The sequence below is a fragment of the Macrosteles quadrilineatus genome, unplaced genomic scaffold, assembly GCF_028750875.1.
Source record: "Macrosteles quadrilineatus isolate MER2022 unplaced genomic scaffold, UCM_ALF_1.0 Scaffold_2__2_contigs__length_208266976, whole genome shotgun sequence".
Taxonomy (NCBI): domain Eukaryota; kingdom Metazoa; phylum Arthropoda; class Insecta; order Hemiptera; family Cicadellidae; genus Macrosteles; species Macrosteles quadrilineatus.
This window is the reverse complement of record NW_026542595.1, coordinates 129020510-129045645: the sequence shown is the minus strand read 5'-3', so window position 1 is coordinate 129045645 and position 25136 is coordinate 129020510. Positions and strand designations below refer to the sequence as shown.

The 25136-nt window shown below is 35.8% G+C and overlaps 2 protein-coding genes across 2 annotated transcripts; one reads left to right on the top strand and one right to left on the bottom strand.

Annotated features, from left to right (window-relative positions):
• Positions 1-29: 29 nt before the first annotated feature.
• On the bottom strand, positions 30-24652 carry LOC128986986 (rab-like protein 3). Its single transcript, XM_054407627.1, has 9 exons — positions 24529-24652; positions 23109-23229; positions 22453-22662; positions 21529-21665; positions 10332-10421; positions 9289-9394; positions 4856-4941; positions 2664-2793; positions 30-1209 (listed from the first exon to the last, which is right to left on the bottom strand). The coding sequence occupies exons 2-9, from the start codon at positions 23152-23154 to the stop codon at positions 1112-1114; spliced, it is 903 nt and encodes a 300-aa protein (XP_054263602.1). The 5' UTR covers positions 23155-23229; positions 24529-24652; the 3' UTR covers positions 30-1111.
• Positions 15253-18352, top strand: LOC128986985 (peroxisomal N(1)-acetyl-spermine/spermidine oxidase-like). Its single transcript, XM_054407626.1, has 3 exons — positions 15253-15383; positions 15878-16114; positions 16974-18352. Exons 1-3 carry the CDS (start codon positions 15349-15351, stop codon positions 18292-18294), a joined length of 1593 nt encoding a protein of 530 aa, XP_054263601.1. The 5' UTR covers positions 15253-15348; the 3' UTR covers positions 18295-18352.
• Positions 24653-25136: the final 484 nt, after the last annotated feature.

Here is a 25136-nt window from a genome sequence, read left to right as displayed (position 1 = left end):
AGAAAATACACATTTTTTACTCTAAACTTTCATTTATTATAAAACTTAAAAAATGTAATAACACAAATTAACACATACATCTTATAAATTACACATTTCAATCACATACTTTTCAGGAAAGTCTCATGCAAACTTAATCATGAGTAACCAATACATTGATGTATTCATTGTATAAAATAGCATCAGCTTATGTTTCAATCGTGTTTGGTCATCGTGTTTTGGAGTTGAACACTTTTTAGACGCAATATTTATGCTTTAACCCTTTAAACGCTCCTATCACGGAGTGGTATGGACCAATCACATAAGTGGGATTGTACTATATTGGTTTTGAATTCAGTGATGATTTTTGTACAGATGTATTATTTAAAGGAATGGTTAATATCCATCTACAAATGAATTATTTTGTTAACTTTTTATTACTATAAAATTATGCAAACTGTACTATATTTAGTTAAACCATTCATAGTTGAATATACCATAGACAAAAAGAATTAAATATATTGACTGTCAGCCGTACTTTGGCTACCATTAATTGGGTCTGGCGGACACCGCTAGGAGCGCTGTGTAGTTACGTAGTGCTTAGGCCGAAAGTACATGGCGCTCCCAGCGGTGTACACCAGAACCTATGGTAACCGCAGCACAGCTGAAGGTCTATATTTAATTATTTTTGTCTATGACTATGCACAGAAAACTTATGATTTGATTTAGACTAGTTAAAAAACTGGTGAAATTTGGGATTTGGTAAACACGTTTTTGTAAACACATTACTTCTCAAGTGTTATCAACATATTTCTTCTACTTGGAGCAATGACATGAAAGAACATCACTAAAAGAAGTGATGAAAAACAAGGATTCGTTAAAGTAATCTAATTTGAGTGAGCATTAAATAAACAGACTATAAAAAATCTCCCAAATCTACTAAAACGTACAAATACATGTCTCACCTCAAAATATAAAATATTTACTCTCTTTACACTAGTTAAATGATTACTACCAACACACATTCAGTATTTTGGAACTAAACAAAGTTCAAGATTTAAAACTTCTAGAAGCTTTTAAATACTTGTGGTTGATTATTTGGAATCCTCAATAGCTGAAACTTGTTAGAATACTACGAAGGAACAACTTGAGTTGGAAGTTCAGGAGCAAAGTTTGTGCCGAGATCAATGTAGAAACTGTACACTAGTAGATTGCAATAGAAAACTAGCACTGAAACAAAAAACAATAACGTAACATTAACCATCAAATCAGCTGAAAAGGTACAAAATCTAATCAATTCATACGAAAATAATTAATTGTTGCTTAACAATTTCCCAGTTACCTTAATTCATTATATCATCACATACTTAATTTTAACTTATATGGCAACCATACAAAGGTAGGTATTTTAAGCCAAGTATGAATGGAAATGAGTGTGAGTAGGATACAAAGAAAGCAAAGTATTTTTGTAAAGCAAGCACAACTCTATTTATTTTGAAGCTAATGTATCGATTTGTCTTAAAGAAATTACAAATTAAGATGTTTGTCTATTGTCTTTTGTATACATAGAGCTAGAAACACAGTGATGTATATTTTAACCTTCATTTGAGTGAAGGATAAGTTTAGAATGTGATATAAGAACTCAGCAGTTTTGTTACCGAAATTCTTTGGCCATAACCATTTATTGAAGCCCAATGATCAAACATGGATGATTCTAGATTCAAACTCAAACCACCAAAAAGTGAATGACTTTTCTCAGGATTGTACCGGTGGCCTCCTGATTTTTAGGCACTATAACCACTATGCTCATTGCTCATTAATATCTGTTCGAAGAAAAAGTAAGTGATAAATTTTTATCACTTAAAAAATATACCGATTGTACTAAATTTACTTGCTGTGTGTGTGTTCTCAAACAAGTTTTGAAAATCTTTCATTTGAGTTGCATCTGAACAACCTGTGGTATCGATCACTACTAAAAAAAAAAAATTATTTTGAACTCTACTGGAAAATGTCTAAACTTAAGTCTAAAAATAGAGCTATAAGATCACGAAACAGTTAATAAAAATTAGAAATGATAGTCATGTTACTATAACAATGATGGGTCTCATAAGAATACTAGCAACAAACAACAACAAAAAACAGCTGATGGTAATGAAAAATTAGCTCACTATTTTATAGGCACATCTATGAACAAAATAACGAGAAAAGGTATGTATTAACATAGACTTTGAAAATTGCAATTCGCTCTTATTGTTAACATTTGAAGAGGCAGGTGCTGTTAAGGTTAGGACAGATATAACAATAATTATTAAAATATGTAATTCAATTCTTTTAAACAATAGATGACAACACTAACCTGAAGGAAGCAACCAAAATTAAAATGTTATATTTAAAATAATGAACCACGCGGCTGCATTGTTTTAACAGAGCAAAGCCGGCCATTTTTGGCAAAAATGGAAAAAAAATTCTTTTACACAGCGACACACTCTGAGGTGCATTTTTTTAAAGCTGAATACAAATAGATGAGTGTAAAACATAGTGAGATGATCTATGTAGCTTTGTTACCGACTAAGGTCAGATCAGTTTTAGCAGGATAAAAGGTGGCACTCTTTTTCACTTTTGCTGTATTGCAAGAATAACTCTTAAAAACAAAGAATATGGTAAAATATTTTAAATTAACTTACTAATAATAAATGGAAGAATTAGTTGAATCATCCCCAAACCAATTGTGAAGGAGATGATGAGGACTACGGTCAAACTCAGTCCGACCACTGTAGTGACCATGAACCATGGGAATATCCACGATCTATTCCTCTAAAACATACATTCATATTACAGTAACTGGAAGAGGACAAATGTAAGCTGTAAAAGTTCAATAAGTTCCTACAGCTTGAAGGAACTTTTAAGCTCCAGGGATTTAATTAATTTGATTATAAATACCCTCGCCGCAGCAAACCTGCAGACTAAGCGAATTTCCATATGTCTGATTGGATTTACACTAAAATGTCTACTTAAAAATTTAACATTTATTTCCTATTTAAATAAAATTAGTTTAACAGGTACTTAGGTTTGCTGCATCAGGGAGGGTAAAACTGCTTTTTTTGTAAAATGTTAATAGTTAGTAAGAAATAAAACATTTTCCAAATTTGATCTAAGTATGTTCATAAACAAGCAAACTCCATCAGTTTACTTATTCTCCATAAGAATAACATGGGAATTTAAAATTTACATTTTTTTTGAATTTTCTCCGTAACCATTAGGCGCATAGTAACACTTCAATATACTAAATTATTTGTTTTTTTAAGCACTACAAAATGGTTTGAAAAGATTTTGCAAAACTTTATGTTTTTTGGGTCAAAAATGGGAAAAACCTATTTTTACCCCATAAAACCCCCCGTAAACCCCCGTTCCCATAGTCCGATCACGCTGGTTCGCGAACTCGTTCAAGTTTATCCCGCCTTACACCTTCAAACCAAATTTTATCAAAATCGGACAAAAATTACTCAAGTTATCGTGCGGATGGACACATATATATATACATATCTCTATATATAGATATATAAAAATTTGAACGAATGGTGTTTTTGGCCTCTGGGGACATCAAAATGAAAAAGTAAATCGGTCCCGGGCCTAGGTCTTACCATGAGACCTACGGTAATAGCTACTTCCCTATAGGGAAATTCGCTAAAATGGTTTAAACATCTTCTTCTGGATAGAATAATTTTTGCTCATTGTTGCAACTAGTTTCGAATTACCAGGAAGTCATCTTCAAGCGTTGAGATGTCATAGTCGCTTCATCAGAAGGTTGTTGATTCTCTTATGGTTTATGAACGGACATAAGTTTGTGTTTGTTTACGTTTATGTGTCTGTCTGTTGATTGAAGCCCTTCTGATGAAGTAATTATGACTTCTCAATGCCTGAAGATGGCTTACTAAGTTAAAACAAGTTGTGGCAATAAGCAACAATAAGACAATGTCACCTGTTTTGTCTGGCTGTGCCAGATCATTCAAAAAACGTTATGTAACAATAAAGTTGACTTTGACTTTGACTTTTAAGATTACGCAGAAACAGGTATCAAAACAATTATGTTATTCAACGTACTCCAGGAGAGGCTACAATAATGAAATGAGAAAATTTTTTTCACAAAAGTTTTTCGTGACACACTTAGTAAGGCTAGATAAAAAGGTAGAAAAAACTTAAGGAAATGCAACTAAAGAATTTACCAAACTAAGAAAAAACTTCTATTTGAGCCACACATTAATTATAGCTCTTTTACCAAGCTCAACCACAGTCCACAGACGGATTGTCCTAAAAAAAAGGGGATGCTTAGCTCTTAATGAGCTGTACATGAAACATTTCTGACTGAAATCATCCTTTAACCCTCAATATATGCTGTCTCCTTGCTCAATATAGACAAAACCTTTTGATTGATCAGAATCAGACCTAATGGTATACCGTATTTTAATATGTTCTTAGATTTCATCGTTTGACAATCCTTCTACAGTTGGGACCCATAAGTTTGCAGTTGAGGGAGGAGCCTATTTACCATATGGTTTTGAATGAACCAATGAGAACGGTGGGTTGTTGCCAAATCTAATAATACCAGCTGATTTGAAAATATTGCTATGTATATTTTAATTAGTGTTCTCAAAGGGCGATGTGGCAACGTCGCACTAGCCTTGTCTTGTGATTGGCTGCCACCAACTGCAAACTGCGTGGTCCCGACTTTAAAAAAGCAAATACCATTTAAAAAAGATATTTACTAAATAAACTAATATGAAAAGCATTTTCCTAATATTTTTCTTGACCAACCAATAATCTTTGCTTCATTCTCCTCATATAATGGTAACAATATACCGGGTAGTTTAGAACTTACCTCTTCCACACCTTTATCTAAGTAACTGCAGAGGAAGAAATATGCTAGTGCAAATCCACAGACACACAGGGCCATTAGTAGTTGACCTGACAAAAAAATGCACTTTTTATAACAACAAATAAACATAAAATCTTTCAATGTTTTTTTTGTTTTTTTTTAACCCAGTGACAAGACCTGTGTTATACAGTAATTATTTACCTATTTTGCCTGAAGGTCTTGTAGTTTGAATTAACACGGCGAAATGCGCATCGAGTGTTAATTCAAACTACAAGACCTTCAGGCAAAATAGGTAAATAATTACTGTATAAAATCTTTGTTAGGATAAATATCTAGAGTGTACTCTATCAGGTGATCGTTGTGTTTGATTGAACGTAATAATAGTTTGAAACCTAAAAGTTAATTTTTAAGTTGTAAGTATCCAATAGTCAATGGTTGTATACATATAATAATTGGTGTTGGAGACACCACCTACAGTCGGACCACGTAAGTTTTCAGTTGAGGGAGGAGCCTATTTACCATAGGGTTTTTAATTAACCAATGAGAACCGTGCGGTGTTGCCAAATCTACCACCAGCTGAGTTGAAAATATTGCTTAGTATTTTAACTAGGTGGCGTTCGCAGATGCATCCACAAAATTGAGCGGAGTCATCAAGGGTTTATATTATATTGTTTTGGTCATACTGTTGTTTTTGTCATGGTTTCAGTAATACCAGTCGTTTTTAATGCATGCGTTGCGAGTCTAAAGTAGCATTTTTACTCTTTAGGAAGTAAAAAAAGTTGTTATCCTCTATGGAGTAAAAATAGTTTTTATCCTCTATGGAGTTATAATTAGCTGTTGTCAACTCAGTTGTAAATTTCTATTATAAACAATTGCATGTATCGAAATATGTATCGATTCGTGCTTCGAAATTATTTTAACCTACACTCTACAGTCTCTTCCCATAGCGTTTTAGCATTGCAGATACATTAATCCATTCCCACACTCAACACGCTCACCTTTACTACTTCCTTCACCACCCCCTACGTCGTGGACCTATTTCCCTCTCTTCCCATAGCATTTTAGGATTGCAGATACATTAATGTAATTGCCAAAGACAGTTCCCACACTCTGCACTGCAAGCCTTACTCCACTGCAAGCCTTCCTTCACCATTTCCTACATCATAGACTTGTTTCCTTCCCTTCTCATAGCATTTTTGGATTAAAGATACATCAATCTAACTGCCACAGACGGTTTTCACACTATGCTCATACTTTTACTACTTTCTAAGCCTTTTCCTACATCGTGGACCTGTTTTCATCACTTTCAATAGCAATTTAGTATTTTAGATACGTTAATCTAATTGCCACAAACATTCCCTACACTCCGCACTGCTAGCCTTTACTACTTCTTTCACCATTTTCTATGTCGTGGGGATGGTTCCATCCATTCTCATAGCATTTCAGCATTGCAGATACTAATCTAACTGCTACAAACAATTTCCAGTTCCCACACTCCACACTGCTTACCTTACTAATTCCTTCACCACTTCATACGTCTCGGACCTTTTCTCTCCCTCCCCATAGCATTTTAGGATTGCGGATCCCTTAATCTAATCGTCATAAACAGTTCCCACACTCCAGACCGCTCGCATTTACTACTTCCTTCACTACTTCCTATGTCACGGACCTGTTTACCTCCCTTCCTATAGCATTTTAGGATTGCAGATACCTTGATCTAATCGTCTTAAACAGTTCCCACACTCCGGACAGCTTGCCTTGACTACTTCCTTCACCACTTCCTACATCGTGTACCTGTTTCCCTCCCTTCCCACAGCATTTTATGATTGCAGATACCTTAATCTAATCGTCATAAACAGTTCCCACTCTCCGGACAGCTCGCCTTGACTACTTCCTTCATCACTCCCTACTTCGCGGACCCATTTTCCTCCCTTCCCATAGTATTTTATGATTGCAGATACCTTAATCTAATCGTCATAAAAGTTCCCACACTCCGGACAGCTTGCCTTGACTATTTCCTTCATAACTTCCTATGTCGCGGACCCATTATCCTCCGACCGTCAAATATCAGAATAAAAGTCTCCCTTCCTATAGCATTATAGGATTTCAAATACCTTAATCTAATGGTCATAAACATTTCCCACACTCCGGACTGCTCGCATTTACTACTTCCTTCACCACTTCCTACGTAACGGACCTGTTAACCTCCCTTCCCATAGCATTTTATGATTGCAGATACCTTAATCTAATCGTCATAAACAGTTCCCACACTCCGGACTGCTCGCCTTTACTACTTCCTTCGCCACCTCCTACGCCACGGACCTGTTTCCCTCCCTTTCCATGGCATTTTATGATTGCAGATACCTTAAACTAATCGTCATAAAGAGTTCCCACACTCCGGACTGCTCGCCTTTACTACTTCCTTCACCACTTCCTACGTCGCGGACCTGTTTCCATCCCTTCCCATAGCATTAAAGGATTTCAAATACCTTAATCTAATGGTCATAAACATTTCCCACACTCCGGACTGCTCGCATTTACTACTTCCTTCACCACTTCCTACGTAACGGACCTGTTTACCTCCCTTCCCATAGCATTTTATGATTGCAGATATCTAAACCTAATCGTCATAAACAGTTCCCACACTCCGGACTGCTCGCATTTACTACTTCCTTCGCCACTTCCTACGCCACGGACCTGTTTCCCTCCCTTTCCATAGCATTTTATGATTGCAGATACCTTAATCTAATCATCATAAAGAGTTCCCACACTCCAGACAGCTTGCCTTGACTACTTCCTTCATCACTTCCTACGTCGCGGACCCGTTATCCTCCCTTCCCGTAGTATTTTATGATTGCAGATATCTTAATCTAATCGTCATAAAACAGTTCCCACACTCCGGACTGCTCGCCTTTACTACTTCCTTCACCACTTCCTACGTGACGGACCTGTTTCCCTCCCTTCCCATAACATCATAGGATTGAAAATACCTTAATATAATGGTCATAAGCAGTTTCCACACTACGGACAGCTTGCCTTGATTACTTCCTTCATCACTTCCTACGTCGCGGACCCGTTTTCCTCCCTTCCCTTATAATTTTTGGAATGCAGATACCTAAATCTAATTGTCATAAACAGTTTGCACACTCCAGACTTTCTTTCTCTCCAGACTACCTTTAGTACTTCCTTTAACACTTCCTACGTCACGGACTTCAAGCTAGTGGTGTCATTTGATTATATTTATGATTCATACCGTTTCTGTTCTAATATCTGGGGAATAATGCCATCAGCTATTTCTTTATCTACTGCATTCAAAAGTCAACAGCTGATCATATGTCTTTGTTTATGTGTCAAATACTGCTTCCATAAGGATTACATTGAAACTTTGAGACCCAGTGGGGCGGATTCCTGAGAGTTATTTTTAACGCCATATAGATGTTGGCACTCACCGATATGGTCTATATCACCACCCAAAATTTGAAAACGATTGATTCAGCCGTCTAGGAGTTGTCATTGGCGATGTGGCAACGTCGCATAGCCTTGTCTTGTGATTGGCTGCCACCAACTGCAAACTTATGTGGTCCCGACTCTAGGTGCGTATTTTTACCTAAATACTGTATGAGTGTAGATTTAAGTAAGATGGCATGTGTAGCTTTGTTACTAAGTAAGGCCAGCTGCAGTCAGGAACATTTTATTAAAAGCCCAATTATCAATGACAGCTGGGTCCAGTTCGAACCATCAAAAAGCTACCATAGACTAACCAACACAAGTAGACTTCTCATCCCATTGTAAATTTTGAAGCTCGTTTTTCATGTCTAGTTCATGTACGCCACACTGGGCGCTAGTGTCGATGAAATTTTGTTTCTATTATTTTAGGGTTAATTTCTTGATTTGTGCTTTACTGTTTGGTTATATAACTAGGGGACAAGTTATTGTTTATGATTAGATCGTATTATTTGGTTAAACGAGGTTTTAAATGGCTGTAATAACGGGAAACAAATTGTAAACAAAACACGACATCTGCAGAAAACCGTACAGAACTAACAATAAAATTGTCTTCAGCTGTTCCATAAGGATGAGAAATCTACTAAGGGAGTATGTTTTATCTATGAAGCTACTTACTTTTTTTATGATCTTAGGAAGAGTCATGAAAAGTATAAACTTAAGAGGAAAACAAGCAATTTGATTTTTACTTACTGTTCAAGACACATCAGTATAAAAATAGTCACCCATATGACACAAAAGTAACATTCCACCGGAAAATATAGCTATTGAGCTAGTACATTCACCTTTTAGAAGCAAGACTCATTATCAATCATCCTGAGAGTCTCTGAAAATTGAAAAATTGATACTAACAACATTTTTACTCAACTCTCAACTCCATACTCATTACTCGCTGGGCTAGAAGGTTAAATTGTGTTGTTTTAATCACTTACGATTCATAGAAGTGATTTCTTCTGCTGTGGTGTCATCTGACATTATTGAAGCTTCAAGAAGTATCATCACAACCAGTGAAGCAACCACGACTCCACAACACATGCCCTACATCAACACACAAGGTATAAATTACAGAACACCACTAAAGCTTGTCAAAACATTCATGAATTCATACACATTATATACGGTACTGGTACCAGTACTTACAAGACATTTTATATAAAAGTTAGTGGGAGTTATTATCCATAACTATTTATTGATTTCCATTGGTCTTTCATACACATTTTCTTACCCAATTATTTAATAGAAGAATCTACAGTCGGGGCCACGTAAGTTTGCAGTTGAGGGAGGAGCCTATTTACCATATGGTTTTGAATGAACCAATGAGAGCCGGTCTAATAATTGCCAAATCTAATAATACCAGCTGATTTGAAAATATTGCTTAGTATATTTTAATTAGTGTTGCCAACAGGCGATGTGGCAACGTCGCACTAGCCTTGTCTTGTGATTGGCTGCCACCAACTGCAAACTTACGTGTCCCAACAGTGACTGAAGAAGGCCTCATGAAAGCGGCCTGATTTAAGTTGTTACAATATACATTTTCAAAAGAGTAGCAGTTAGAAACTAGAAACAGCTGGTAGTTAAAACAGAAAGGATTGAAAACAATTCTAATTGATGATTCAGTCAATATTTTTAACCCTTAATCACACTCATCCTTCACTCATATTTGGGTTAAAATACGCACATAGTGGCGTCCCCATCTTCAATAATTGAATTGAATTGAACGTTGATTTTTAAGGCAAAACGAGAACTCCATCTTTAAGAGAACCCTGACATTCACTGGTCACTCTGGATGCATGCTAAGCATCAACTAGATCTAGTTTGTTGTAAATAATTGGTGCTGTAGATGGTTTTCTTCAAAACCCAAATATAATTCCCCCATAAAATAAAGAATAGAAAAACAACAGGCAAAAATGACTCATATTGAACGTTAAATAAAAACACACAATCTTAAAGTATTTTGGTATAACATGGTACTTACCTTAAATGCATAAATGACATATCTGACAGATTTTTCCAGGTCCAAAGCAAATGGCCCTTTATGTAAGACTGGGATCGACGGCATTTTTACCTGCAGCAAATAATGGGATTATAAAGTGTTTAATGATATGAGGTAAACAAAGCTACCAATACATAATTATATATATACACTCATCTTCAATGTGAACAAATAAAGTTTGTACATAACTTTTAACAGCGTCCTTGTTTACTTCTACTGTACTAATTTTTATTAGATTAGCTAGGACAAGGATTAGATTAGACTCATAGACGGCACACCAAGATTGGTATATTAAGGCGAAGATGACTGAAGGATAATGTTGAACGAATGAGATGATAGTTTTGTTACTGACTAAGATCAGCTGTTTCTTTTGACAGAGCCATTATTTTAAGCCCAGTCGTCAAGAACAAATGGGTCCAGTTTCAAATCATTAAAAAACTACTGACTCATCTCAGGATTGAATTGGCAGCCTTTGAATAACCTGAAGAGCACCTCCACTCAGCTACAAGAAACAATGACATTTAATCAGATTTATTGTTGGTTGAAAACTATGAGAATATCCTATACGGATGCATAGAGTAAAAGGAAAATATTAAATGAGTTGTCATTTAACATTTTATAAACCTATTCATGGTTGTAATGTAATTTAGTTTACCTAACCCGCCATGTTAAACTTCCCTATCCCAAGCGTGATGTATACAACTTCCTTACTTCACGAGTGATGTAAAGTATCAAAAACTCACTCGGTGATGTAAAGAAACCCATTTAAATAACATTGAGTGCTTAACTTAAAAAATATACCTCTATGGAGCCAACGACGTTCAACGCTAGAAATCAGCTGTGCGCTTGAATGTCATTGTTATGCTTTAAAGTATTTTCCTAACCTAGCTTTTGTTTGTAAAAGAACGTTACTGTTAGAAGATGAGTGAAATGGATAATGAAAAATATTGTACATAAACCCATGTAAATTGTCGGGTCAGGTAAAATCTTGTACGTTACACGTTACGCAAGAGCGTGTTTACATCACTTAGGTGAATTATGCAACTCGCTTCCGCTCGTTGCACAACATTCACTTGCGTGATGTAAAAACGCTCTTACTACACTTGTAATGTAAATAGCTATTTTCTTGTGTTGGTCAATTGTATATTTCAAAACTGAAAAGTGATTTTTTTCGACACTAGCTCAAGTTTTACTCGGTAAAGCCAAGGACGCAAAATAAGCGAGGGTTGGAAAAACACGTTTTGCCCATGTGATGAACTAAATATTTCGTCATATTGCAACATTACCTAAGTATACCAAGTAAGAAAACAAAAATACTTTTGAACTTTTCATGTAAAGATAACCACTCAAATCAACTTCCAACTCTTGTTTTAAATTTTGCTAATGCAAATAAGCAGCTGTTTAAGTGATAATCATTTTGTCTATTATGATTGAGTTAGTTTACAGTACATTATGATTATACTATCAATATGTTGAACTATTGTCAGAGACAGCAAAAATGAGCTACAACCAATACATAGTTTTGATTTGATATATGCGATTGCTTACAATCAAAATTCAAAACTGTGTTTACAACAGCTGATTTTTACTCCCTAGGCACTAAAGGCTACCCACAACGAATGTATTAAAAACTGCTGTTTTTGCTGCAGTATGACAAAAAATATGATTTGTGTTTGATGTTACAATAATTTAAACATGTCTGCTAGATTGTGAAATGTTTATAAAATGCTTGTGTATAAATACACTCAAAGACACACAATGACTTTCAATATCAATAAACTTACCAATGTTCCGAGAAAATCCAAATTGATGCAAAGTTTAAGCACACAAAATTATCACTTTTCAACACAAAACAGAAATTAACACAATTCAATCACTTCCTTCTGAAGTTTTAAAGAGCTGTTAAAAGACAGATGCTGACTCATATTATAGTAAGTAACAATAAATAGACGGAAACTATTGATAGACAAATTGCTATACAAACTTTGGTATCGTAAAGTTCTGAAATATAATACATAACGAAACTCCACAATTTCAAGTGATGGGAACTACCTAGGAAGAAAAGGAAACTAAATGATTCATAATGACAATCGTTATCATTCACATTTTAAATTATCACTAGAGGTAACTAGCAAACTGGAGTTCGTTTACTCAAGATAACTAATATGGCAGACTTGAAGTAAACAGTTGAAAAGACTTTTGAGAACAAAATTTTAGATGTTAGTGTCTTTTGAGAACAGTTATATAGTACCTACACAGACTATAAAGTGTATTGATGTTGTGTTGTGGGATAAATCAAATTATAGCTAATTTGTCAACAGTACAAGTTGCTTTTGGATATTTAGAAACTATCAAAAATACAGGTTACTCAAACACTGGGTAGAAGTGTGTTTAGTTCTTAACACTTTCCCAATAAAACAACAAACTCAACTTACTTAAATCACAAAAAATCCAGTTATTTCTGAAACAATAAAAGGTGATTAACTAATTGTAAACTATTGATCAAAATAGTTCTATATGAGAAATGCATGTTTACCTTTGAAAATCAATGAAGCTGATGTTAGTGGTATGAACAGGTTTATTATCAATGCCTACAAAGATAAGATAACTTTTGTCTGAAGTACTTCACCGTTATGGCCAGAGTTCTTGGTTAAAGATGTGTTTAAAATATATATTTTATAGGTACATAACACATGTGTGTTATTTGATAATTTTATGTAGCTAATAAAGTTATAGCAACAATTGCATTAACATGGCTTACACACCTTGGAGAGCGAGCTGGTACAGTGGTAAAGGGTGGGCCTTCCATCCCTGAGGTCCTGGGTTCATACCCCATCAATCCCTTAAGTATATATGTGATAATGTCATAATCTAGCATGAAGTAGTGTGTAAAACGATTCCAAGCTAGAGCGGGTGTTTGGATGTGAAGGTGGGACATAAAAATCTGATTTATAATAAAACAGGCAACATTTTTACTTTCTCCCCCTATACCATAGTATATGGAGAAAGTATTGTTTTCGTCAAAATTTTCGAGTTTGAGTTTTGAGTGGATATATTCGTTTTGGGTCCCCCTGGACCCAAAAAAGTGGTTTTCGAAGTGATGTCTGTGTGTGTGTGTGTGTGGGTGTGTGTGTGTGTGTGTGTGTCTGGATGTGTACAGAGCTAGAGACTACACCTGTGGACCGATTTCGATGAAATTTGGTATGTAGGTTCTAATCCATGGTATCTCCAGGCGCTTTTTTTATTTTTTTGAAATTTTGATTTTTAATGGGGATTTTCCCATAAAAACCCATAAAAAACTGGAAAAATCGAATTTTCTCAAAAACGGCCCGAACGATTTTGATAAAAATTTAGTATGTTATAGCCCTTTAAATTCTGAAGAAACTGGTGAAAATCCCATTTCTCAAAAAATTACGGTTCAAAAGTTATGGTAAATTATGTTATTTTCCCATAAAAACCCCATAAAATAACGAAAAAAGGATTTTAGAAAAAAATCCGGTTTTTTTTTCAACATAGTATGTTATGGTCCTTACAATTTTGATAGTTTTTTAAATTTTTTAGAAATTTTGATTTTTAATGGGGATTTTCCCATAAATCCCCATAAAATAACGGAAAAATAGGATTTCCCCAAAAAGGGTCCAAACGATTTTGATAAAAATTTAGTATGTTATGGTCTTTTATATTCTGAACAAAATGGTGCAAATCCCATTTCTGTAAAAATTACGGTTTAAAAGTTATTTAAATTATGTTATTTTCCCATAAAAACCCCATAAAATAACGGAAAAATCGGATTTTTCCAAAAATGGCTCGAACAATTTTGATAAAATTTTAGTATGTTATAGTCCTTTAAATTCTGAACAAAATTGTACAAATCCCATTTCCGTATATTTACTCTCACCGCTTACCCATGATAAAGGTTGTTGACATACTTATGGGAGAAAGTATGTGTCAGAATGCTGATACCGTTTATTTATTTGTCTTTTCAAGCCTCTAAAGAAATTGTTTTTGAATCGCTTTTTCAATTAATAAACTGATAATACTGTTCTATGAAATGGCGACCATACAAAGTAGGTATTTTAAGCCAAGTATGAATGGAGATGAGTGTAGGATGAGTGGCACGATCTTGTAGTCTTGTTAGTGACTAAGGCCGACATTCCTTAGACACAGCTGTTAATTAATAGCCCATACAGCTAATGGCAACTAAGGGACCTACAGTTTATAGTGGAATCGGAACCACATTTTTGCCTTGGTAATTACGAATTGGTCTAATTATCAGGATAGTACTGCGGATAGTAGTAGTACTCACCTGTGCGGACGTTAATCCACACTGGGGAGTATCGCATCCACAGTGCATGCCTATAAATAACCCTAGAGATATTCAAGGGGGGAATCTCCAAAGGTAACAGCACAACTAAGGACCAGTGGCATGGCCAAATGTAAAATGTTTGCTTCAACATGTTACAAGACGTAGCTCACTTAGGGGCCATTTATTAGCCAAGAAAGTTTTGTTCCGAGAAGACTTGTCTACTCCCGACTTGCACATTTTGCCAGCATCCATTTAGCCCTATGCTAGATTTAGCATAGTATACAACGCCAATTATTTTTGCAAATAACTTTAGTATATAATACACTTTTAATAACTGATACAGCCATCTTGCCCAAAGATATTTAAGCTCACATAGGTAACTAGTACGATAAACATATTACTTTAACTTTTAATTGATTGAAGAAATAGAATTACCCACATTCATAGAATAGAATATGGTTGGATGAAAGATTTATGTTCTTAAAGAAGTATTTGTCAATACATTTTTTACAGTAAATGCAAAGAAAAAATTATAATTATAAATGTTCTCATTGACTTTCTATGTAATCAAAACATTTCACATGAAAACCTGTTTTTATTGTCAGCTGACGCTCTAAAACATTGTTTTGGCTTAAATTGTTGTTGGATAAATTTAAACATTTTGACTTACATTTGAACAAAAAACTATTCAGAATGTTGACCATTTCAAGATTATTTGTGAGATCAAGGTAAGATCTAAAATGTATTAATATCAGATTCATCTGTTGTAATTACTTTGTGACAGCACATAAACAATTTAAGTGTCATCCATAAAAATTTGGGTTCCTCATCTAGGTCATTCAATCAGTATTAAAAATAGACAAAAAAACTGCAGTTATGTTTACAATTTAGACCTACTATTTATGCTGTAAGATCAAGAGCTTTTGTATTGGTGATGAGTGTTGGTAAGGTAAGCAAGTATATAAAAAATATGACATTTTATTTTAATTTTTCTCATATTTTTACCCAAAGCCATTGACAAACAACACTAAAAAAGTCATATGTTGTATTGTCTTTGGAAGTTAGCATTAACACCATCTCATTGGGACGCTTTTTAAATACTTTCAAATATCCCAATTTTATCAGGTAGCCTACCGGTACCTAAAAATTCCATCACATAACCAGTAGGGCTCCTTTTATAAACTCATGAAAAATAGAATACACATTTTATTACTAATTGCAGATTATGCGGAAACTTCAGTCCAGGGAGATATTTCTGGAACACAAAAGCTTCCGAGGAGGAGCCTTGTAAGGACAAGGAGACTCCAAAGCCCCAGCAGGAAGACCCTGACAAAATCCCTGACTCCTGGCCACAACCCAAGGTGGTCGTGATAGGAGCTGGTATAGCGGGACTTTCGGCCGCTCACAGACTGGTCCAACATGGTCTGTGTGACGTCACCATTCTTGAGGCCACTGACAGGTTATACAACACTTATAAGTTCAAATAACAAATGTTAAGGTACAGATTTTTGCAAAGTACTCGGGGCCAGAATAGGTTTGATTGGGAATTTGTTGAAAGGGAGCTATGAGATAATTAGGACCCAGGGACAATAGATACGAAATAAAATGTCGCAAAAAAACTGATATTTTATCCTAATATAGGACTTCTTCAAAAAATAAATTTATTTCTGATAAATATTTTGACAAAACATCAGTATTAAGTTTTGTGACATGTTATTGTGTGCCCTATCTATGAGCCCCTATGGTCTATTTTTCTGGAAAGTGAGCTATCTGAACTTAATCCTTTTTAAAGGACTCTTCAATTTTTATTTATAAAAGAGTAGGCTTACCAGTACATTGGTTGAGTGTTCTCAATAGGCAACAAACTAATAAACAGACAAATTTAAATATTTCGTTTTCCCAGAAACAACAGTCCATTGTAACTCCCCCCTCTTTGTGAACAACATGGTCAGTGGAAATTAAATATTTCAGTGATTTGTGTTTATTTATGTAGGTACTAACTATTGAGGAGCTTCACCCACTGTTCGAATAGGTAAGCCTGCTTTTCCTACCCTAAACAAAATCTAATAGTAGATAATTTTTCAAAAGGAAAGTAGTTCAGCCAGCTTACCTGAAAATAACAGAACCCAGAGACTAACAATAGGCTAATATTTGTTTTGGAACTATTGATGTACATAAGTAACTGAACACATTTTTCATTTTCTCTTTTTTCCAAGTAGTAGCTTAACATATTTTTTAATATTGTATTTTCAATGAAAAACCAAACTTAGATGTTAAAATGTTAACAACCAGCGTCATCTTGCACATGATTTTCACAGGCCTGGAGGACGTATCCAGTCTTGCTGGTTCACCAACAGTGTTGCTGAGTTGGGAGCGTCCTCTATACAAGGAGCTTGTGCAGCCAACTCTGTATACAGTCTAGCTGTAATGGAGAAACTGCTGCAATCCCCTGCAGCAAGAACTGGGCCTCCCAAGGGTTTGTTCTACTCAAGCCAAGGAAAACCCATTGATCCAACGTTAGCTCACAAAGCTTTTGTAGCGTTCCGCAAGATAGAGAGCAAAGCAATGTCTCTATACGGCAAAGAAGTTTGCAAGGAAGATGCTAACTTGGAGATGTTTATGAACTTTCATATCCGTAAGGAAATTACGTTCTTTCCAGAAAGCGAACGGAAAGGAGCGCTGATGGTGATGAATGCCTATTTGAACTCTCTTAAAGAAAAGGTAGGATCGAGTTTGGATTGTGTCAACACCAAGTATTTCGGAAGTTTACCGTCCCTGCCTGGAGGAAATGTAAAAATTCCAGTCGGGTTTGTCGGAGTACTCGCTCCACTCATAAGGGACATTCCTGATTGTACAATTAAATATTGTAAACCAGTGGAGTGCATAAATTGGGACGTTTGTGAACCGGACAAACCGAGAGCTTGTGTTCAAGTAGCCGGAGGAGAAATGTTTCCTGCCGACTATGTCATAGTGACTACTCCTCTTGGGTTTTTGAAAGACAAAGCGCAGACGTTCTTCGTTCCGAATTTACCTGCTAAGAAAATGAACGCTATAAGCAGTTTGGGTTTTGGACATCTGAACAACCTCTTTATGCAATTCCCAGAACCCATGTGGTTGAAGGACGAAGGAAACATCATGTTTGCATGGGATCCTGAAGACTATTCTAAATGTGACGGCTGGATCAAAGGTCTGACTTCGTTGACGATTGATGACAAAACCGGTTCAGTCCTAAGTGGAGTTGTGGCTGGGAAAGAAGCGATCACTATGGAAACTCTGGACGCAGATCAGATCATGAACGATGTCCATCACCAATTACAGTCCTTCTTGGGAAACCCTTCGATATCAAAACCCTCCAGCATTCTGAGATCTAAATGGTCGACTAACCTCTACTCGCAAGGAGCGTTTACGTACATCAGTGCAGAGTCAGGTCTTGGCCACATCAAGGACTTAGCGGACCCGACACCTGAACCTTGCGCTTGTACTCCGGTGCTGTTCTTTGCTGGAGAACACACCTCGACTCAGAGCTACGCCACGGTTCAGGGTGCGAGAGACAGTGGGATACGAGAGGCGAACCGAATCATAAAGTATACTCAGGAATACAAAGGTGCTCCGTCTAAACCCGAAGAGGAAAGTTCTTAAATCATGTGTGTTCATTTATTTAAAAGTGTTTTGTATGTTCAAAGACTTAAATAGTGTATGAAAACACGAGTGGTTTTTTTTTTTCATTTTAGTTTAATAGGAAATGGTAGTTTTACCATTAAACATACGCTTGTGTTGGTTAGTCTATGGTCTTATATTATCTTATAGTCTGGCAATTCTAATATTTTAGGATTGCTTTTACCTTAGATATCAATATTTCTGAGACCTATCAACAGCCTGATGTTTTTATTATTATTTCAAATCATCAATGAGGACATTTGTAAGACTTTTATATTCATTATCAGCTAAGTTAAAACCTACAGAGACTCTTAATTCTTTTAAATTACTTAATTCTTTTTAAAAACTGCAAAATTAGTTAGCTGCTACTAGTGGATAAACTTGCACCAATCCTGTTTCCAAGAAATATTTTGCATAATGTCAAGTTCAAAAGCAATAATCGGAAGTTTCCCAAAAACAAAATTTATGTGCAATCTTCAAATCTCTCAGCATTAAAAATAGTTCTACGATCAAATTTACAACCGTCCAATAGTTTGGAATGTATTTAAAATTAGTTAAGAATTCTTTTACCTTCAAATTTCACCTCATATTCAAAATTTCCACCAACAGCTCAAAACCAACACACTATTAAAAGCTGCTAAAATGACTTGGATCTAAGTAAAACAAATACATAAGAGTAACATGATTTTAATCAAAAATACTTTATAATGTGCAATATGTTACAATCTTATTTACAGTTTTACAGATAGTATCAAGAAGTAATTAATACTAGATTAAATAAGCAAGGGTAGTTATTACATCAGTCATTGTGGAACTGTTTAATGTACATCAGTTGAAGGCATAGGGCGAACATTTCGTGGGTCACTCCTGTGTTGTATAGATCATTGTGTAATTCAGTCGCTCCTGCGTATTAGTCATTATGGAACAGTTTAGTGTAGGTAGGAGGCGGAGACACATAAGGTGAATAGCGTCTAGAGCTGGCGAACGGTCCGTGAGTCGCTCCCGTGTGGTAACGCAGCTTTATAACCTTGTCGAAGAACCTTGACATGTGAACAGCGTTTGTCGTTCCTGCAGCAAAAGCTCTTCTCTGACTACAATCCTGAAACACGTATAAAATTCAAATAACCAACTATAATAGTATATTTCGTACCTAGGGCCAAAAATTGGGTTTTGCCGGCTCGAGATAGTTTTTAAGTTCGAGACGAAGTCGAGGACTTAAAACGATGGAGAGCTGCAAAACCATTTCAGTCCGTGGTACGAACACTATTTTTCACCAGACTATACCCTATTACCACTTTTCACCACAATAATAATGCACACTGTTAGTCAACACAACTACAACTTTAAGGTTATGTGAAGAAATAATTTGAGGAATCAGCAAAAATAATGATAAATAGTTGCTAGGCAGCGGTGACAATAAAACAATTCCATTGCAATGCTATGGATACTGATTGTGTATTTAATATGCATTTATGTAAGCGGGCAGCTGATTTTGCGGCCCTAGGGATGTAAAAACCTGCTCGGTCCCCAAATGACGATGACAGCTGGCATGGCCAGCAAAACGTAACTTTCAGCCACCAATTAACGTATGTAAAACAGCTAACAACATCATAGTGTGGTGAAAAAGTATTTAAAGTCCAAAAGTGTTTTCAATCAACTCCAAAACCTTTCATGTCTTGAGTGTGAAAATGTTAGTACAATATATCTCGTTCAGATCAGTTTGGTTTGGACACTGACTCACAGTCTGTTAGTCTATTTCCACGTAAATGAACTAAACCCAACATGGTGTAATGGTGTTTTGTATTCAAAGATGATAAATTTATTTATTGTTTACTACTAACAAGATTTGGCACCTTTCATGTGGTTTTGGTGAGGCCATTTATTTTTACAATCACTTCTGATTTCTCACTTGTATTTAGATGAATGGTGTTTTTGGCCTCTGGGGACATCAAAATGAAAAGTAAATCGGTCCCGGGCCTAGGTCTTACCATGAGACCTACAGGAATAGCTACTTCCCTAGGGAAATTCGCTAATAAATGAAAGTAATTTGACAAAACTGTCTCATGGGTTTGGACAATTATTGTAGGGTAGCCAAGTGGTAGTGCTCATGTTCAAATCTGAAGGTCGCTGGATTGATTCAGAACCTAGATACCATAAGTCATTAGGCTAACAATTAATAATGCTCGTAAGGGGTCGACCAATAAGCTAATAAATTTCCAATAACGGGTAACAAGGGTTTGACCATCCCTAGAAAAATCCCTGCAAAAAACTATAAAATACCAATGGCGTAAAAAGCACTAAATACAAATAAAATAATACTTACCAAAAATATTTCATCAGCTCCACACTCTTCAGCAATAAAAGATGATCTCGGTTGATTGTTGTTCCTTATTTGCGCTACGAGGTCAGACTTTGTTCCAACGACCAGGATGGGAATCTAAAAGTAAGTTTTGCTCTGAGTCAACTGTAGCCTGAAAAGACATGGACGGGTTTTTTCCCTCCCTGTAGACAACAATCTCTGTGGAATTAAAACTTAAGATCCCGCCCACGTTTAGAAGCATCTGTATAAGGCTTTCGCTTTGAGGGTTGGACCCCTTCCTCACTTGGAGGATCCGATTCACAGTCTGAAATGTCCGAAAGCTGATACAATAGAACCTCGCTAACTCGAACCTCGATAATTCGAAAACCTCTATAATTAGAAATGTTTGTCTGTTCCCCTCAGAAAACCTCTAAAATTTGAAAAATAATATACCGATGATTCAAAGTAATTTTTACGCTTAATGCAGCCTCTACAATTTGAATTTTGTTGCTATAGATCAAACTGTTGACTCAAAAATTTGAAGTCAACCTCTACAATTCAAGCTGCTATCCTCCTTTTATGTATCAGCTTTCATTATTGATTATTAGACATTCCATCCCCGTGTTACAGCTAGCGCCAGTTTTTAAATCAAAATGGACGTAGTTGAAATGAGCCATCGACATTCGACAGATTGCGGTGATGTACATTTCCGTCAAATATGCAGACTTTTTAACCTAACCAAACTGATAGAAGGATGTATCGTAAGCTTCTGGTTTGATTATCATTCTGGTTTGGTCATTAACTTGTTACAAAAAAGAGTTAACTATGTACATCCCTAAAAAGGCCTTTTTGTATACTGAGTAGAGTTAACTTACTATACGTTTGACAAAAACATGAGGTTTAAACTTTAACCGTACCTGGGTAGCACCAACAAAATGTTCAGGGTCAAAGTCTTCTTTTTTAGTTCCCTCTTCTCGATTCAAAACCTCGGCTAACCATTTTTGTAAGTTTTGGTGGGACTTACGGTTTGTCAAATCATGAACTAAAATTATACCTGCAAAAGAATATTATTATACTACAAGGTTGTAATTTAAAGGACAGCCATTTGCCTGGGAAGGAACTTTTTGAAAAGGAATAGAGTCGAGGAGAAGAAAATTAAAGAAGAAAAATTTAAAAGTTATCAGTTAAGAAAATTACAGTTCATGGACTAAGGCACATACAAAACCTAAACACTAATATTACGTCCTGATATAAGACTCCATCAGAGAGTATTGGCTAAGCACATTAGTTGACATAGGCCTATAGAAAACTACCTGCGCGCTAATGCTAAACCAATGCTGGAGGAGGTCGCTTTCTAAGCGGCCAAACTATAGTACGAAAATATAAAATAATAAATGGGGCAACCAGAATGGGTATGCATGTAGGCTTGTAGGGTAATGAGCTAGTGTAGTGTATGGTTGAGCACAGAACTTTAGTCCCCAAGGTCCCAGGTTCAAATCCAGCCAATCACCAATGGATTTCATCTAAGTGTTATCATTTATGTTTAGTCTGACAAATTTTTACAGTACAGTACCTTCTATGCCTAGCCTGGAGTAATGCCTGGAGTATGTTTCTCTATTTCACTCTTTTAACAGTTCAGATAACGTTACAAAAATAAAATATTATTCTCAGTAGGCATCTATTAACACAGCACTAGATTAATTTGGGATGCCTGCTGTTAATAGGAATATGTGATCAGCAGGATAGTTATTTCACACTCTAGTTCTAATGGTTCAGACAACATTGTGAATATAATATGGTATTCTCAAGATAGTCTAGCCTACTAACTAAATGTTTCGTACCATGAACAGAAGAGTAGAAGACATGTCTAGCGTTGCGATGACTGCTGCTGCCTCCAACGTCCCATAGTTCTACGAAGTACGATCTCTGCTTAGGCGTGCCCTCTTCGTATTCATGTAGCTTCACATCCACCCCACATCCAACGGTCCATGAAGGGTTACTGATAGGCTCACTATGGCAGACTAAGTGTACCAGAGACGTCTTGCCAACTCCTGTCCAAATGCATCAATAAGGGTGTCTAGAATAGTGCTATACAATTTCATACATAAGCCATATTCAATGTCCGATGTTTTTCCTGTCTTATTGTATTAGCAATATTGAAATAAAGTTTTAGTTTTAATCATAATAGTTGCTGAGATTGTTCATCTGAGCTAATGTGAACTAAATTTAAAATCGTTAACTAGAAGATGCAATGCATGAATTCGGCCATGATACTACTAGCTTCCTAGTTTTCCCAACATCACCCCATGTGATTTCTTCTAATAGAGTAAATAAATTATCCTATGCAATCTTAGTTGTTTTAACTTTTTAGTTTAGTAGGTCTATAGTTTCTAAGTTAAGTTCAGTTTTAACAAAGGCTATGAAAGATTTAGGTTGACCAATTAACTTATAGGCATTGACATTGACAAAATTTTTGAAATAGGTTAAATAAACTCACCAGAGTCTCCTACAACGATGACTTTGACTTTATCTATAGCTGCCATGGGAGATGATATTGTGGACTGGCATTAACATCTGCCTTCTTCGGTTAGAGTGTAGCCGATGTTTAGTGGGGATTTCTATTAACAACAGTCAACAGACGCTCTAAAATTGGAAATCTTAATTTATCTTAAGTTAATATTGGAACACAAAAAAGGGTTAGAGTTAAGAAGGAAAGAATCCAGCAAGGCACTTCAATCTTTCACATTCAACTTGTTTTGCCAGCAAAACTTTGATAAACTTAAATTTTAAAGTAGAGTAAAATTAAAGTACCTGTCTATCTATGTGTGATAAACTTAGGCCTATCTGACTCCATTGAATTATTGATCGTGACAATCAATGTTTGGGTTTTGGTTATTTTAAGTTTCACCTAAACTAAAGTGCAACTGACAATAGAGTAGTAGGCCTAGGCCCTAAAGTCGATGAAAACAGTATAGATCTTAGATCCTAATGACAGTTTAGATGCCTGACTACTTCAGCTTTGACCAATGTTGTCAGATTAACTGGCCATAACAATAAATGGGCTGCACTTTACTTTAGGTCCTACACTCATTCGAAAGAACATATTATCGATATATCTATCGATATTTTCATTCGAATGAGTGTAGGACCTAAAGTAAAGTGCAGCTCGTGCGGCTGCACTTTACTTGACGTCCTACACTCATTCGATTGGTTTTTCGATTCAATATTTTCATTCGATTCTTTCATTCGATATATCGTTTGGTTAGTTAGGTTAGGTTAACCTTACCTAACTAACCAAACGATATATCGAATGAAGCAATCGATTAATCGATATATCGATCGATATTTTCATTTGAATGAGTGTAGGACGTCAAGTAAAGTGCAGCCAAAATATTGATTATTAATTGATAGTTTCAATCAATATTAGCATAGCCCAGTTAAGAAACTGTACCTCAAAAAATACACACCCATAATCTTTTTATGAACATACCATAACATTTTGGATGGTGATAAATACCATAACATCTATATGGCGTTAAAAATAACTCTCAGGAATCCGCCCCACTAGGTCTCAAAATATCGATCGATATATCGATTAATCGATTGCTTCATTCGATATATCGTTTGGTTAGTTAGGTAAGGTTAACCTAACCTAACTAACCAAACGATATATCGAATGAAAGAATCGAATGAAAATATTGAATCGAAAAACCAATCGAATGAGTGTAGGACGTCAAGTAAAGTGCAGCCAAATTGAATGAAGGTTTACTAATCCAATCAATATATAGTTCAATCTATATTGAAATCTATAATTAAACTCTATTCTATTAGCATAGCCCAGTTAAGAAACTGTACCCATTTTTTATTGTAGGTACTAGGTAGGGCCTATCAATAACTAATTCTAACCTCAAACTCACCTAGGTGTTGTGTTGCTGTTGAGTTTGACGTTTTACCAGTGGGGGATGGGGAGTAGCAGGCCAGCAGGGTGACAGCTCCAGCTGCTGTGTGTGTGCCGACGCTGACTGCTGACTGACACTCTGTCTCGTCCTCGTCTCTGACAGCTGACAGCTGAGGGTGACTTTGGCGTGTTTTTTTTTTTAACGCCATCCTCGGCCATTTACACATTTGACTTTTCAAGGTAACGGTCCATACCACGGATACTACAACAGTGACGGAATGGATCATTAGTAAATGACGTCACTGGCCTGAAAGTAAACATGCTTGTTTTGTATTTTAATGCAATGTATTCTTGATTCTTGATAGTCACTGATTTCTGTTTCCGTTTAGATTTTACTAGAAAGTCAAATTGTTTTAGTTAGAAGTGTTTAGTATATTATCTTTTCTATCTATATTTCATTGTAAACTTGAATATTCCAGTACAATAAATTCTGCAATTCTGGAATCAAGAACTTATGACGTCAGACGAGACGTAGGAATTGGCTAACTCAGGAACTCGCTAACTCGGTCGTGTGGCGGAACTGGCTAACTCTGGAACTGGCTAACCGTCTCAGTCAGGAATTGGCTA

Bases quoted from the DNA above. Each gene is read 5' to 3' on its own strand.
- LOC128986985 (XM_054407626.1), top strand. From the start codon at position 15,349: ATGTTGACCATTTCAAGATTATTTGTGAGATCAAG. The intron at 15,384-15,877 runs GTAAGATCTAAA...TACTAATTGCAG, and splicing joins AGATTATTTGTGAGATCAAG to ATTATGCGGAAACTTCAGTC. The intron at 16,115-16,973 runs GTTATACAACAC...TGATTTTCACAG, and splicing joins ATTCTTGAGGCCACTGACAG to GCCTGGAGGACGTATCCAGT.
- LOC128986986 (XM_054407627.1), bottom strand. From the start codon at position 23,154: ATGGCAGCTATAGATAAAGTCAAAGTCATCGTTGTAGGAGACTCTG. The intron at 10,422-21,528 runs GTACGGTTAAAG...TATTTGCTGCAG, and splicing joins ATTTTGTTGGTGCTACCCAG to GTAAAAATGCCGTCGATCCC. The intron at 1,210-2,663 runs GTAAGTTAATTT...TTTTTGTTTCAG, and splicing joins AATTCTTCCATTTATTATTA to TGCTAGTTTTCTATTGCAAT.